At 31.8% G+C, this 14,420-nt stretch overlaps 1 protein-coding gene across 1 annotated transcript; it reads right to left on the reverse strand.

The window, feature by feature from the left end:
• Positions 1 to 8,944: 8,944 nt before the first annotated feature.
• Positions 8,945 to 12,059, reverse strand: LOC310669151 (large ribosomal subunit protein eL39-like; the record flags this gene model as incomplete). Its single annotated transcript, XM_083422737.1, has 3 exons — positions 11,964 to 12,059; positions 10,642 to 10,745; positions 8,945 to 8,993 (listed from the first exon to the last, which is right to left on the reverse strand). Exons 1-3 carry the CDS (start codon positions 11,964 to 11,966, stop codon positions 8,945 to 8,947), a joined length of 156 nt encoding a protein of 51 aa, XP_083278863.1. The 5' UTR covers positions 11,967 to 12,059.
• Positions 12,060 to 14,420: the final 2,361 nt, after the last annotated feature.

Genomic DNA, 14,420 nt, shown 5'->3' on the forward strand with positions numbered 1-14,420 from the left:
TTTCTTTCTTTCCCCTTCCTTCCTTCCTTCTTCTACTCTCTCTCTTTCTCCTTCCTTCCTTCCTTCCCTCCTTCCTTCCTTCCCTCCTTCCTTGATTCCTTCCTTCCTTCCCTCCCTCCTTCTCTCTCTCTCTCTCTCTCTCTCTTTGCCCCATCCATCCTTCCTCCTCCTTCCTTCTTTCCTTCCTTCTTTCCTTCCCTCCTTCTTTCTATAATTCTTTCTTGCTTTCCTTAATTATCCCTCTTTCCTTCATCCTTCTTTCCTTCTTTTCCTCTCTTTCCTTTCCTTCTTTCTCTGCCTCTCTGCTTCTCCTTCCTTCCTTCCTCCTTCCTTCTCCCTCCTTTCCTTCCGTCTCTCCTTCCTTCCTTCCCTCCTTCCTTCCTTCCCTCCTTCCTTCCTTTCCTCCATCCTTCCTTCCTTCCTTAATTCTTTCCAGCTTATCCTCTTTCCTCCCTCTGTCCCATCCTTCCTTCCTTAATTCCTTACTTTCCTCTCTTTCTTTCTTTCTTTCTTTCTCTTTCCTCCTTCCTTCTTTCCTTCATTCATTCCTTACTTTCCTCTTTCCTTCTTTCTTTCTCTCCTTCCTTCCTTATTTTCATCCTTAGTTCTTTCTTTCTTTTTCTTCCTTCCTTCCTTCCTTCCTTCCTTCCTTCCTTCCTTATTCCTTCTTTCTTTCTTTCCTTATTCCTTCCTTCCCTCCCTCCTTCCTTCCTTCATCCTTCCTTCTTTCCTTCCTTCAACCTTCCTTTCCTCCTTCCTTCCTTCCTTCCTTCCTTCCTTCCTTCCTTCCCTCCCTCCCTCCCTCCTTCCTTAATTATTTCCAGCCTTTCCTGTTTCTTTTTTTTCTTCCTTCTATCCTTCCGTCCTTCACTCCTTCCTTCCTTCTTTCCTTCCTTCATTCCATCCTTTTTCCTTCCATAATTCCTTAATTCCTTACTTTCATCCTCATTTCCTTCCTTCCTTCCTCCTTCCTTCATTCCTCACTTTCCTTTTTCCTTCTCTCTTTCCTTCCTTATTTTCATCCTTTCTTTCTTTTTCTTCCCTCCTTCCTTCCTTCCTTCCTTCCTTCCTTCCTTCTTCCTTTCCTTCCTTCCTTCCCTCCCTCTTTCCTTCCTTCCTTCTTTCCCTCCCTCCGTTCCCTCCCTCTTTCCTTCCTTCCTTCCTTCCTTCCTTCCCTCCTTCCTTCTTTCCTTCCTTCCCTCCCTCCTTCCTTCCTTCCTTCCTTCCTTCCTCCCTTCCCTCCCTCCCTTCTTCCTCCCTCCTTCCTTCCCTCTCTCCTTCCTACCTTCATTCTTTTTTCCTTCCTTTTCCTTCCATCATTCCTTCATTCCTTACCTTCATCCTCAATTCCTTAATTCCTCCCTCCCTCCCTCCTTCCTTCCTTCCTCCCTTCCTTCTTTCCTTCCTTCCTTCCTCCTTCCTTTCTTAATTCTTTCCTTCCTCCCTCCCTTCCTCCCTCCCTCCTTCCTCCTTTCCTTCATTCCTTCCTTCTTTCCTTCCTTCATTCCTTACTTTCCTCCTTCCTTAATTCCTTCCCTCCTTCCTTTTTCCTTCCATAATCCCTTCATTCCTTACTTTCCTCCTCAATTCCTTCCTTCCCTCCTTCCTTCCTTCCTTCCTTCCATCCACCTCTCTCTCTCTCTCTCTCTCTCCTTCCTTCCTTCCTTCCTTCCATCCACCTCTCTCTCTCTCTCTCTCTCTCTCCCTCCTTCCTTCCTTCCTTCCTTCCATCCACCTCTCTCTCTCTCTCTCTCTCTCTCTCTCCTTCCTTCCTTCCTTCCTTCTCTCTTCTTCCTTCCCTCCTTCCTCCCTTCCTTCCCTCCCTCCTTCCTTCCTTCCTTCCTTCCTTCCTTCCTTCCTTCCTTCCTTCTTCCTTCCTTCCTTCCTTCCCTCCCTCCTTCCTTCCTTCATCCTTCCTTCCTTCCTTCCTTCCTTCCTTCTTTCCTTCCCTTCCTCCTTCCTTTTTCCTTCCATAATTCCTTAATTTCATCCTCAATTCCTTAATTCCTTCTTCTTTCCTTCCCTGCCTCCTTCCTTCCTTCCCTCCCTCCTTCCTTAATTCCTTACTTTCCTCTCTTTCTTTCTTTCTTTCTTTCTTTCTTTCTCTTTCCTTCCTTCTTTCCTTCATTCATTCCTTACTTTCCTCTTTCCTTCCTTCCTTATTTTCATCCTTAGGTCTTTCTTTCTTTTCCTTCCTTCCTTCCTTCCTTCCTTCCTTCCTTCCTTCCTTCCCTCCTTCCTTCCTTCCTAATTCCTTCTTTCTTTCTTTCTTTCTTTCTTTCTTTCCTTCCTTCCTTCTTTCTTTCCTTCATTCCTTCCTTCCTTTCCTCCTTCCTTCGTTCCTTCCTTTTTCCTTCCATAATTCCTTAATTTCATCCTCAATTCCTTAACTCCTCCTTCCTTCCTTCCTTCCTTCCTTCCTTCCTTCTTCTGCTCTCTCTCTCTTTCTCCCTCTCTCTCTCTTTCTTTCTCCTTCCTTCCCTCCCTCCTTCCTTAATTTTTTCCAGCTTTTCCTCTTTCCTTCTTTCCTTCCTTCATCCTTCCTTCCTTCACTTTCTTTCTTTCCTTATACCTTCCCTCCTTCCTTCCCTCCTTCCCCCCTTCCTCCTTCCCTCCTTCCTTCCTTCCAGCCCCGCCCCCCTACCTTGACGGACAGGTCCAGCTCGTGGGTCCCTTGACGGACATCTCCCCGCAGGTATCCGAGGAGATATTTGTTCTTGGCGACCGTCTCCTCCGCCGATTGGGCAAAGAGCTTCTTCCCCTGCTCTGAAATTAACATCATCATTATTATTATTATTATTATTATTATTATTATTATTTTATTATATTATTATTATTATTTTATTATTTTATTATTATATTATTATTATTATTATTATTATTATTATTATTATTATTTTATTATTATTATTTTATTTTATTATTATTATTATTACTATATTTTTATTTTGTGGTTATTACTTATTATTTTTATTTTATCATTATCATTATATTTTTCTTGTATTGTTATTAATTATTATTAGTATTTACTATTGTTATGTAGTATTGTTATTAATTATTAGTAGTATAGAACGAACCAAGCTAGTTTTCCCCCTGCGATGCCCATGATAATAATAAGAAGAAGAAGAAGAAGAATTTGTTCTTTCCTTCTTAATTCCTCCCTTAATTAATGATAATAATAATAATAATAGTAATAAATAATAGATTAATCATAATAAAGAGTAGATTCATAAAAGTGTAATAGAACGAATCAAGCTAGATTTCTCCCTGCGATGCCCATGATAATAATAATAATAATAATAATTTGTTCTTTCCTCAATTCCTCCCTTAATTAATGATGATGATGATGAGAATAATAATAATAATAATTTGTTCTTTCCTTCTTAATTCCTCCCTTCATTAATGATGATGATGATAATAATAATAATAATAATAAATAATTAGATTAATCATAATAAAGAGTAGATTAATAAAAGTGTGAGAGAACGAATCCAGCTAGATTTCTCCCTGCGATGCCCTAATAATAATAATAATAATAATAATAATAATAATAAGTTGTTCTTTCTTTCTTAATTCCTCCCTTAATTCATAATAATAATAATAATAATAAGATTAATCATAATAAAGAGTAGATTCATCAAAGTGTAATAGAACGAATCAAGCTAGATTTCTCCCTGCGATGCCAATAATAATAATAATAATAATAATAATAAGTTGTTCTTTCCTTCTTAATTCCTCCCTTAATTAATAATAATAATAATAATAAATAAGATTAATAAAAATAAATAGATTAATAAAAGTGTAATAGAACGAATCAAGCTAGATTTCTCCCTGCGATGCCCTAATAATAATACTAATAATAATACTACTACTAATAAAATAATAATAATAATAATAATTAGATTAATCATAATAAAGAGTCGATTCATAAAAGTGTAATAGAACGAATCCAGCTAGATTTCTCCCTGCGATCCCCATGATAATAATAATAATACTAATAATAATAATAATAATAAAAATTAGATTAATCATAATAAAGAGTCGATTCATAAAAGTGTAAAAGAACGAATCCAGCTAGATTTCTCCCTGCGATGCCCATGATAATAATAATAATAATAATAATAATAATAAGTTGTTCTTTCCTTCTTAATTCCTCCCTTAATTCATAATAATACTGTAATAATAATAATAATAATAATAATAAAGAGTAGATTCATCAAAGTGTAATAGAACGAACCAAGCTAGATTTCTCCCTGCGATGCCAGTAATAATAATAATAATAATAATAATAATAATAATATAATAATAATAATAATAATAATAAGATTAATCATAATAAAGAGTAGATTCATCAAAGTGTAATAGAACGAATCAAGCTAGATTTCTCCCGGCGATGCCCATGATAATAATACTAATAATAATACTAATACTAATAATACTAATAATAATACTAATATAATAATAAAAGTAATAATAATAATAATAATAATAATAATAATAATAATTAGATTAATCATAATAAAGAGTCGATTCATCAAAGTGTAATAGAACGAATCCAGCTAGATTTCTCCCTGCGATGCCCATGATAATAATACTAATAATAATACTAATACTAATAATACTAATACTAATAATAATTAATTAGATTAATCATAATAAAGAGTAGATTCATCAAAGTGTAATAGAACGAACCAAGCTAGATTTCTCCCTGCGATGCCCTAATAATAATACTAATAATAATACTAATAATAATACTAATATAATAATAATAATAATAATAATAATAATAATAATAATAATAACTAGATTAATCATAATAAAGAGTTGATTCATCAAAGTGTAATAGAACGAATCCAGCCAGATTTCTCCCTGCGATGCCCATGATAATAATAGTAATAATAATACTAAAATAATACTAATAATAATACTAATATAATAATAATAATAATAATAATAATAATAATAATAATAATAATAACTAGATTAATCATAATAAAGAGTAGATTCATAAAAGTGTAATAGAACGAATCAAGCTAGATTTCTCCCTGCGATGCCAATAATAATAATAATAATAATAATAATTTGTTCTTTCCTTCTTAATTCCTCCCTTAATTCATAATAATAATAATAATAATAATAATAAGATTAATCATAATAAAGAGTTGATTCATCAAAGTGTAATAGAACGAATCCAGCCAGATTTCTCCCTGCGATGCCCATGATAATAATAGTAATAATAATACTAAAATAATACTAATAATAATACTAATATAATAATAATAATAATAATAATAATAATAATAATAATAATAATAATAATGATAACTAGATTAATCATAATAAAGAGTAGATTCATAAAAGTGTAATAGAACGAATCAAGCTAGATTTCTCCCTGCGATGCCAATAATAATAATAATAATAATAATAATTTGTTCTTTCCTTCTTAATTCCTCCCTTAATTCATAATAATAATAATAATAATAATAATAAGATTAATCATAATAAAGAGTAGATTCATCAAAGTGTAATAGAACGAATCCAGCTAGATTTCTCCCTGCGATGCCCATAATAATAATAATAATAATAATAATAATAAATAATTTGTTCTTCTTTCCTTAATTCCTCCCTCTATTCATAATAATAATAATAAATAATAATAATAATAATTAGATTAATCATAATAAAGAGTAGATTCATCAAAGTGTAATAGAACGAATCCAGCTAGATTTCTCCCTGCGATGCCCTAATAATACTAATAATAATACTAATAATTAGATTAATAATTAGATTAATAATTAGATTAATAATTAGATTATTAATCACCTTGCAGGTGAATGATGGCCTGAAGGCCGTCAATCTGCTCCCGGAGGTCCCTCCTCCTGGCGAACCGCATGGCGGACGAGTGAGGGGCGTCCCCAAGCGGTGCCCTGTGAGGTCACAGAGGCGGTTGTGACATCAGAGGGTTCCCTCTGGGAGTTCTAGGCTGGGAAATGGCCGGAGTGATTGACAGGGAAGGAATGATTGACAGGGATGGAATGATTGACAGGGAAGGCGGAGCCAGGGTCATCTAGCGGAATCCCAGAATGATTGACAGGAAAGGAATGATTGACAGGGATGGAATGATTGACAGGGAAGGCGGAGCCAGGGTCATCTAGCGGAATGCCAGAATGATTGACAGGGAAGGAATGATTGACAGGGAAGGAATGATTGACAGGGAAGGCGGGGCCAGGGTCCTCTAACGGAATCCAAGAATGATTGACAGGGAAGGAATGATTGACAGGGATGGAATGATTGACAAGGAAGGAATGATTGACAGGGAAGGGGGAGCCAGGGTCATCTAGTCCCACCCCCTGAATGATTGACAGGGAAGGAATGATTGACAGGGAAGGAATGATTGACAAGGAAGGAATGATTGACAGGGAAGGCGGGACCAGGGTCCGCTGGATGATTGACAGGGAAGGAATGATTGACAAGGAAGGAATGATTGACAGGGAAGGCGGGACCAGGGTCCGCTGGATGATTGACAGGGAAGGAGGAGCCAGGGTCTCCTAGTCCCTCCCACTAAATGATTGACAGGGGAGGCGGGGCCAGGGCGCGCTGGATGATTGACAGGAAAGGCTGAATCCCAGAATGATTGACAGGGAAGGAATGATTGACAGGGAAGGCGGGAACAGGTTTATCTGGTCCCACCCACTGAATGATTGACAGGGAAGGCGGAGCCTGGGTCATCTAGTCCCACCCACTGAATGATTGACAGGGAAGGCGGGTCCAGGGTCCGCTGGATGATTGACAGGGAAGGCGGAGCCAGGGTGCGCTGAATGATTGACAGGGGAGGCGGAGCCAGGGTGCGATGAATGATTGACAGGGGAGGCGGGTCCAGGGTCTGTCATGGAATAATAATAATAATAGTAATAATAATAATAATAATAATAATAATAATAATAATAAGGGAAGGCTGAATCCCAGAATGATTGACAGGGAAGGAATGATTGACAGGGGAGGCGGGGCCAGGGTCTGTCATGGAATAATAATAATAATAGTAATAGTAATAGTAATAATAATAATAATAATAATAATAATGAGGGAAGGCTGAATCCCAGAATGATTGACAGGGAAGGAATGATTGACAGGGAAGGCGGGGCCAGGGTCCTATAGTCCCACCCCCTGAATGATTGACAGGGAAGGCGGGGCCAGGGTCCGCTGAATGATTGACAGGGAAGGCAGAGCCAGGGTCATCTAGTCCCATCCACTGAGTGATTGACAGGGAATTGACAGGGAATTGACTGAGTGATTGACAGTGATTGACAGGGAAGGCGGAGCCAGGGGCTTCCAGTCCCACCCACTGAATGATTGACAGGGGAGGCGGAGCCAGGGCTCGCTGAATGATTGACAGGGAAGGCGGGTCTAGCTGAATCCAATAATGATTGACAGGGAAGGCGGAGCCAGAGTCATCTGAATGATTGACAGGGAAGGCGGGCCCAATGTCGGCTGAATGATTGAGAGGGAAGGCGGAGCCATGGTCCTCTAGTCCCTCCCACTAAATGATTGACAGGGAAGGAATGATTGACAGGGAAGGCGGAGCCAGGGTCTATCATGGAATAAGAATAAGAATAAGAATAAGAATAATAATAGACTAATAATAATAATAATAATAAGGGAAGGCTGAATCCCAGAATGATTGACAGGGGAGGCGGGCCAGGGTCATCTAGTGGAATCCCAGAATGATTGACAGGGAAGGAATGATTGACAGGGAAGGCGGAGCCAGGGTACACTGAATGATTGACAGGGAAGGATTGATTGACAGGGAAGGCGGGGCCAGGGTCCTCTAGCGGAATCCCAGAATGATTGACAGGGAAGGAATGATTGACAGGGAAGGCGGGTCCAGGTTCCTCTAGTCCCACCCACTGAATGATTGACAAGGAAGGCGGAGCCAGGTTTCGCTGAATGATTGACAGGGAAGGATTGATTGACAGGGAATGATTGACAGGGAAGGCGGAGCCAGGGTCATCTAGTCCAACCCCCTGAATGATTGACAGGGAAGGCGGAGCCAGGGTCCGCTGAATGATTGACAGGAAGGCGGAGCCAGGGTCATCTAGTCCCTCCCACTGAATGATTGACAGGGAAGGCGGAGCCAGGGTCCGCTGAATGATTGACAGGAAGGCGGAGCCATGCTCATCTAGCCCCACCCACTGAATGATTGACAGGGAAGGCTTGTGCAGAGTCAGCTGAATGATTGACAGGGAAGGCGGGGCCAGGTTTCGCTGAATGATTGACAGGGAAGGCGGGTCCAGGGTCATCTAGAGGAATCCCAGAATGATTGACAGGAAAGGAATGATTGACAGGGAAGGCGGGAACAGGGTCATCTAGTCCCACCCACTGAATGATTGACAGGGAAGGCTTGTGCAGAGTCAGCTGAATGATTGACAGGGAAGGCGGGGCCAGGTTTCGCTGAATGATTGACAGGGAAGGCGGGTCCAGGGTCATCTAGAGGAATCCCAGAATGATTGACAGGAAAGGAATGATTGACAGGGAAGGCGGGAACAGGGTCATCTAGTCCCACCCACTGAATGATTGACAGGGAAGGCGGGGCCAGGGTCCACTGAATGATTGACAGGGGAGGTGGGGCCAGGGTTCGCTGAACGATTGACAGGGAAGGCGGGTCCAGGGTCATCTAGAGGAATCCCAGAATGATTGACAGGGAAGGAATGATTGACAGGGAAGGCGGGAACAGGGTCATCTAGTCCCACCCACTGAATGATTGACAGGGAAGGCGGGGCCAGGGTCCTCTAGTCCCTCCCACTGAATGACTGACAGGGAAGGGGACCAATGAAGCGGCAACAAGAATTCCATGCTTTCCAACATTCAATTTTTACTTCGTTAAGATTGGTAATTAACAGATCTCTTGATCATTCTGGCGCCAGATCCCGGGATCGGCTGATTCTCTTCACAGGCCCAGCTTGGTCCGCCTCCAGTGTCTCCTTTTGGCGTTGTACCTGGAAGGAAATATTGATTATTGATCACTAATAACAATTATTGATTATTGATAACTAATAACAATGACTGATTCTTGATAACTAATACGGACTATTGTATATTATATAATATATATATATTACTAGTAATGATTAATGATAACTAATAACAATGATTGATTATTGATAACTAATAACATTGATTATTGATCAGTAATAACAATGATTGGTTATTGATAACTAATACGGACTACTGAATAATATATATATATATATATATATATATATATATATATATATATATAAAATAATAAATACTAGTAATGATTAATGATAACTAATAACAATGATTCATTATTGATAACTAATAACAATTATTGTTTATTGATAACTAATACAGACTATTGAATATTTTATATATATATATATATATAGTATAATATATACTAGTAATGATTAGTTAATAACAATTATTGATTCTTGATAACTAATACAGACTATTGAATATTATAATATATACTAGTAATGATTATTGATAACTAATAACAAATATTGATAACTAATACGGACTATATATATATAGTATAATATATACTAGTAATGATTATTGATAACTAATAACAAATATTGATAACTAATACGGACTATATATATATAGTATAATATATACTAGTAATGATTATTGATAACTAATAATTATTATTGATAACTAATACGGACTATTGAATATTATATATATATAAAATAAATACTAGTAATGATTCTTGATAACTAATAACAATGACTGATTCTTGATAACTAATACGGACTATTGAACATTAGATATAGATAGTATAATATATACTAGTAATGATTATTGATAACTAATAGCAATTATTGATTATGGATAACTAAGGACTATTGAATATTATATATATATAGTATAATATATACTAGTAATGATTATTTAACAACAATTATTGACTATTGATAACTAATACGGATTATTGAATATTATATATATATAGTATAATATATACTAGTAATGATTATTGATAACTAATAACAATTACTGATTATGGATAACTAATACGGACTATTGAATATTATAATATATACTAGTAATGATTATTGATAACCAATAACAATGATTGATTATTGATAACTAATACGGACTATTGAATATTATATATTGAATATTGAATATATATTGAATATTAGATATATATAGTATAATATATACTAGTAATGATTCTTGATAACTAATAACATTGATTGATTCTTGATAACTAATACGGACTATTGAATATTATATATTGAATATTGAATATATATTGAATATTATATATATATAGTATAATATATACTAGTAATGATTATTGATAACTAATAACAATGATTGATTCTTGATAAATAATACGGACTATTGAATATTATATATTGAATATTGAATATATATTGAATATTTTATATATATAGTATAATGTATACCAGTAATGATTATTGATAACTAATAACAATGATTGATTCTGGATAACTAATACGGACTATTGAATATTATATATTGAATATTGAATATATATTGAATATTAGATATATGTCGTATATTATATACCAGTAATGATTATTGATAACCAATAACAATGATTGATTATTGATAACTAATAATGATTATTGATAATCCCCGGACCTGATTCGATTGCCGGTTTTCATGCGGATCCATTGCGGGATCGGCCGGTTCTGCTTCTGTTTTTTGCCCAGAAATCGCTTGATCTGGAAGATCTTGTGGGAAGACTGGCAGGGAAGGAAAGAGATAATAATAATAATAGTAATAGTAATAATAATAATAATAATAATAATAATAATATAGTTTTAATAATAATAATAATAGTTTTTAAATAATAATAATAATAATAATAGTTATAATAATAATAATAATAGTTTTAATAATAATAATAGTTATAATAGTTTCAGAGCTTTTAGGGGTTTAAAAAGATATCGTATATCGTAATAATAATAATAAATTAATAATGATAGTTTTAATAATAATAATAATAGCGTTTTAATAATAATAATAGTTAATAATAATCGTTTTAATAATAATAATAGTAATAATAATAGTTTTAATAATAATAATAGTAATAATAATAGTTGTTTTAATAATAGAGTTTTAATAATAATAATAGTTATAATAGTTTCAGAGCTTTTAGGGGTATATCGTAATAATAATAATAAGTTTGGATGATAATAATAATATTTTAATAATAGGTTTTAATAATAATTTTTAATAATAATAATAATAGAGATTTAATAATGATAGTTTTAATAATAATAATAATAATAGTGTTTTAATAATAAGAATAGTTTGAATAATAATAAAAATTATAATAGCGTTTTAATAATAATATAATAATAATAATATAATAATATAGAGTTTTCAGGATAATAATAATACTAGAACTTTTTAAAGAATAATAATAGTTTTAAAACCAATAATAGAGTTTTAATAAGAATAACACTAATAATTCTAGAGTTTTGATAATAATAATAATAAGCTTTAATAATAATACTAGTTTTAATATTAATAATAATTATAATAGAGTTTTAATAATAATAATACAGAGTTTTGATGATAAGAATAATAATCCTCTTCTATTTCTTCTTTATTATTGCTTATTTCTCCCTCTATTTTTTCTTTATTATTGCTTATTTATTCTTCTATTTCCTTATTATTATTTCTTTTATTCTTCTTTTATTTTTTCTACCATTTTTCCTTCATTATTGCTTCTTTATTCTTCTATTTCCTCGTTTATCTTATTTTTCTTTTATTTCTTCTTCTATTTCTTCTTTATTATTGTTTATAATTATAATACTAGTAATAATAATAATAATAATAATAGTTTTAATAATAATAATAATAATAATACAGAGTTTTGATGATCATCATTATAATACTAGAGTTTTAATAATAATAATAATAATAATAGTTTTAAGAATAATGGATTCCCTTACCATCCTCCAAGCTCCTCCAACAACCTACCAACGAGAAGAGGAAGAGGAAGTGGCGGAAGGGTCCTTCCGGGTCCCAAACCGGAAGTGCCTTCAAAAAAAAGGAAGCAGCGCCCTCTGGTGGCTCCAGGAGTCTATTGCAGGCTTGAGGATTCAAAGGTGTTTTTTGAGCTTTGAAATAATAATAATAATAATAATAAAAATAATAATAATAATAATAATAATAATAATAATAATAATAATAATAATAATAATTGTAGTAGTAATAATAATAATAATAATAATAATAATTGTAATAATAATAATTGTAATAATAATAATAATAATTGTAATAATAACAACAACAACAACAACAACAACAACAACAATAAAAATCCTAGGCAGTCTTTTTTAAAATGACTAAATCGTGCTCCCAGGGCCAACAAATAATAATAATAATAATAATAATATCTATTAAAATCCTAGGCAATCTTTTTTTAAAATGACTAAAGTGTGGCTCTCGGGCAACTAATAATAATAATAATAATAATAATATCTATTAAAATCCCAGGCAGTCTTTTTTTAAATGGCTAAATCGTGCTCTCCGGTCAACTAATAATAATAATAATAATAATAATAATAATAATAATAATATCAATTAGAATCCTAGGCTGTCTTTTTTAAAATGACTACAGCAACGAATAATAATAATAATAATATTGATTAAAATCCTAGACAATCCTTTTTTAAATGCCTAAATCGTGCTCTCTGGGCAACTAATAATATTATTAATAATAATAATAATAATAATAATAATAATAATGGAGGAGCTCTAAACTGGGGATCGCAAAGCCTTGCCCAAACTTATTTTATTTTAACTTGTTTTATTTTATTTTAACTTATTTTATTTTATCTTATTTTATTTTATTTTAACTTATTTTATTATAACTTGTTTTATTTTATTTTAACTTATTTTATTTTAACTTATTTTATTTTATTATAACTTGTTTTATTTTATTTTAACTTATTTTATTTTAACTTATTTTATTTTATTATAACTTGTTTTATTTTATTTTAACTTATTTTATTTTAACTTATTTTATTATAACTTGTTTTATTTCATTTTAACTTATTTTAACTTATTTTAACTTATTTTAACTTATTTTAACTTATTTTATTTTAACTTGTTTTATTATAACTTGTTTTATTTCATTTTAACTTATTTTATTTTATTTTAACTTATTTTATTTTAACTTATTTTATTTTAACTTGTTTTATTATAACTTGTTTTATTATAACTTGTTTTATTTCATTTTAACTTATTTTAACTTATTTTATTTTATTTTAACTTATTTTAACTTATTTTATTTTGTGAGCTTCGGGTGACTTTGGGACATTTTGGCAAACTTTGCCCGAACTTTGCTCTGGTTTTTTGGTGTCTTTTGCAAGCTTTTCTCAATTCTCTGTTTATTTCTGTCAATGATTGACAGTTTGCAAACAGAAGCAGCTGCGTTGGAAATTTAAAGTGCATTTAATTTAAAGTGCATTTAATACAATATTTAAAGTGCATTTAATACAAAATATTTCTAATATTTCTAATATATCTAACATTTCTAACATTTCTAATATATCTAATATTTCTAATATATCTAATATATCTAATAATTCTACTAATATTTCTAATATTTCTAATAATTCTAATATTTCTAATATATCTAATATTTCTAATATATCTAATATATCTAACATTTCTAATATTTCTAATATATCTAATACTTCTAATATTTCTTATATTTCTACTAATTCTAATATTTCTAACATTTCTAATATTTCTAATATTTCTAATACTTCTAATATTTCTTATATTTCTACTAATTCTAATATTTCTAATATTTCTAATATATCTATCTAATATTTCTTATATATCTAATATTTCTAATATATCTAATATATCTAACATTTCTAATATTTCTAATATATCTAATACTTCTAATATTTCTTATATTTCTACTAATTCTAATATTTCTAACATTTCTAACATTTCTAATATTTCTAATATTTCTAATACTTCTAATATTTCTTATATTTCTACTAATTCTAATATTTCTAATATTTCTAATATATCTATCTAATATTTCTTATATATCTAATATTTCTAATATATCTAATATATCTAATATTTCTAACATTTCTAACATTTCTAATATTTCTAATACTTCTAATATATCTAACATTTCTAATATTTCTAATATATCTAATACTTCTAATATTTCTACTAATTCTAATATTTCTAATATATCTATCTAATATTTCTTATATATCTATCTAATATTTCTAATATATCTAACATTTCTAATATTTCTAATATATCTAATATTTCTACTAATTCTAATATTTCTAATATTTCTAACATTTCTAATATATCCAATATTTCTAATAATTCTAATATTTCTAATATATCTAATATATCGAATATTTCTA

This window comes from Podarcis tiliguerta (assembly GCF_965153285.1).
Source record: "Podarcis tiliguerta genome assembly, chromosome: Z".
NCBI lineage: Eukaryota > Metazoa > Chordata > Lepidosauria > Squamata > Lacertidae > Podarcis > Podarcis tiliguerta.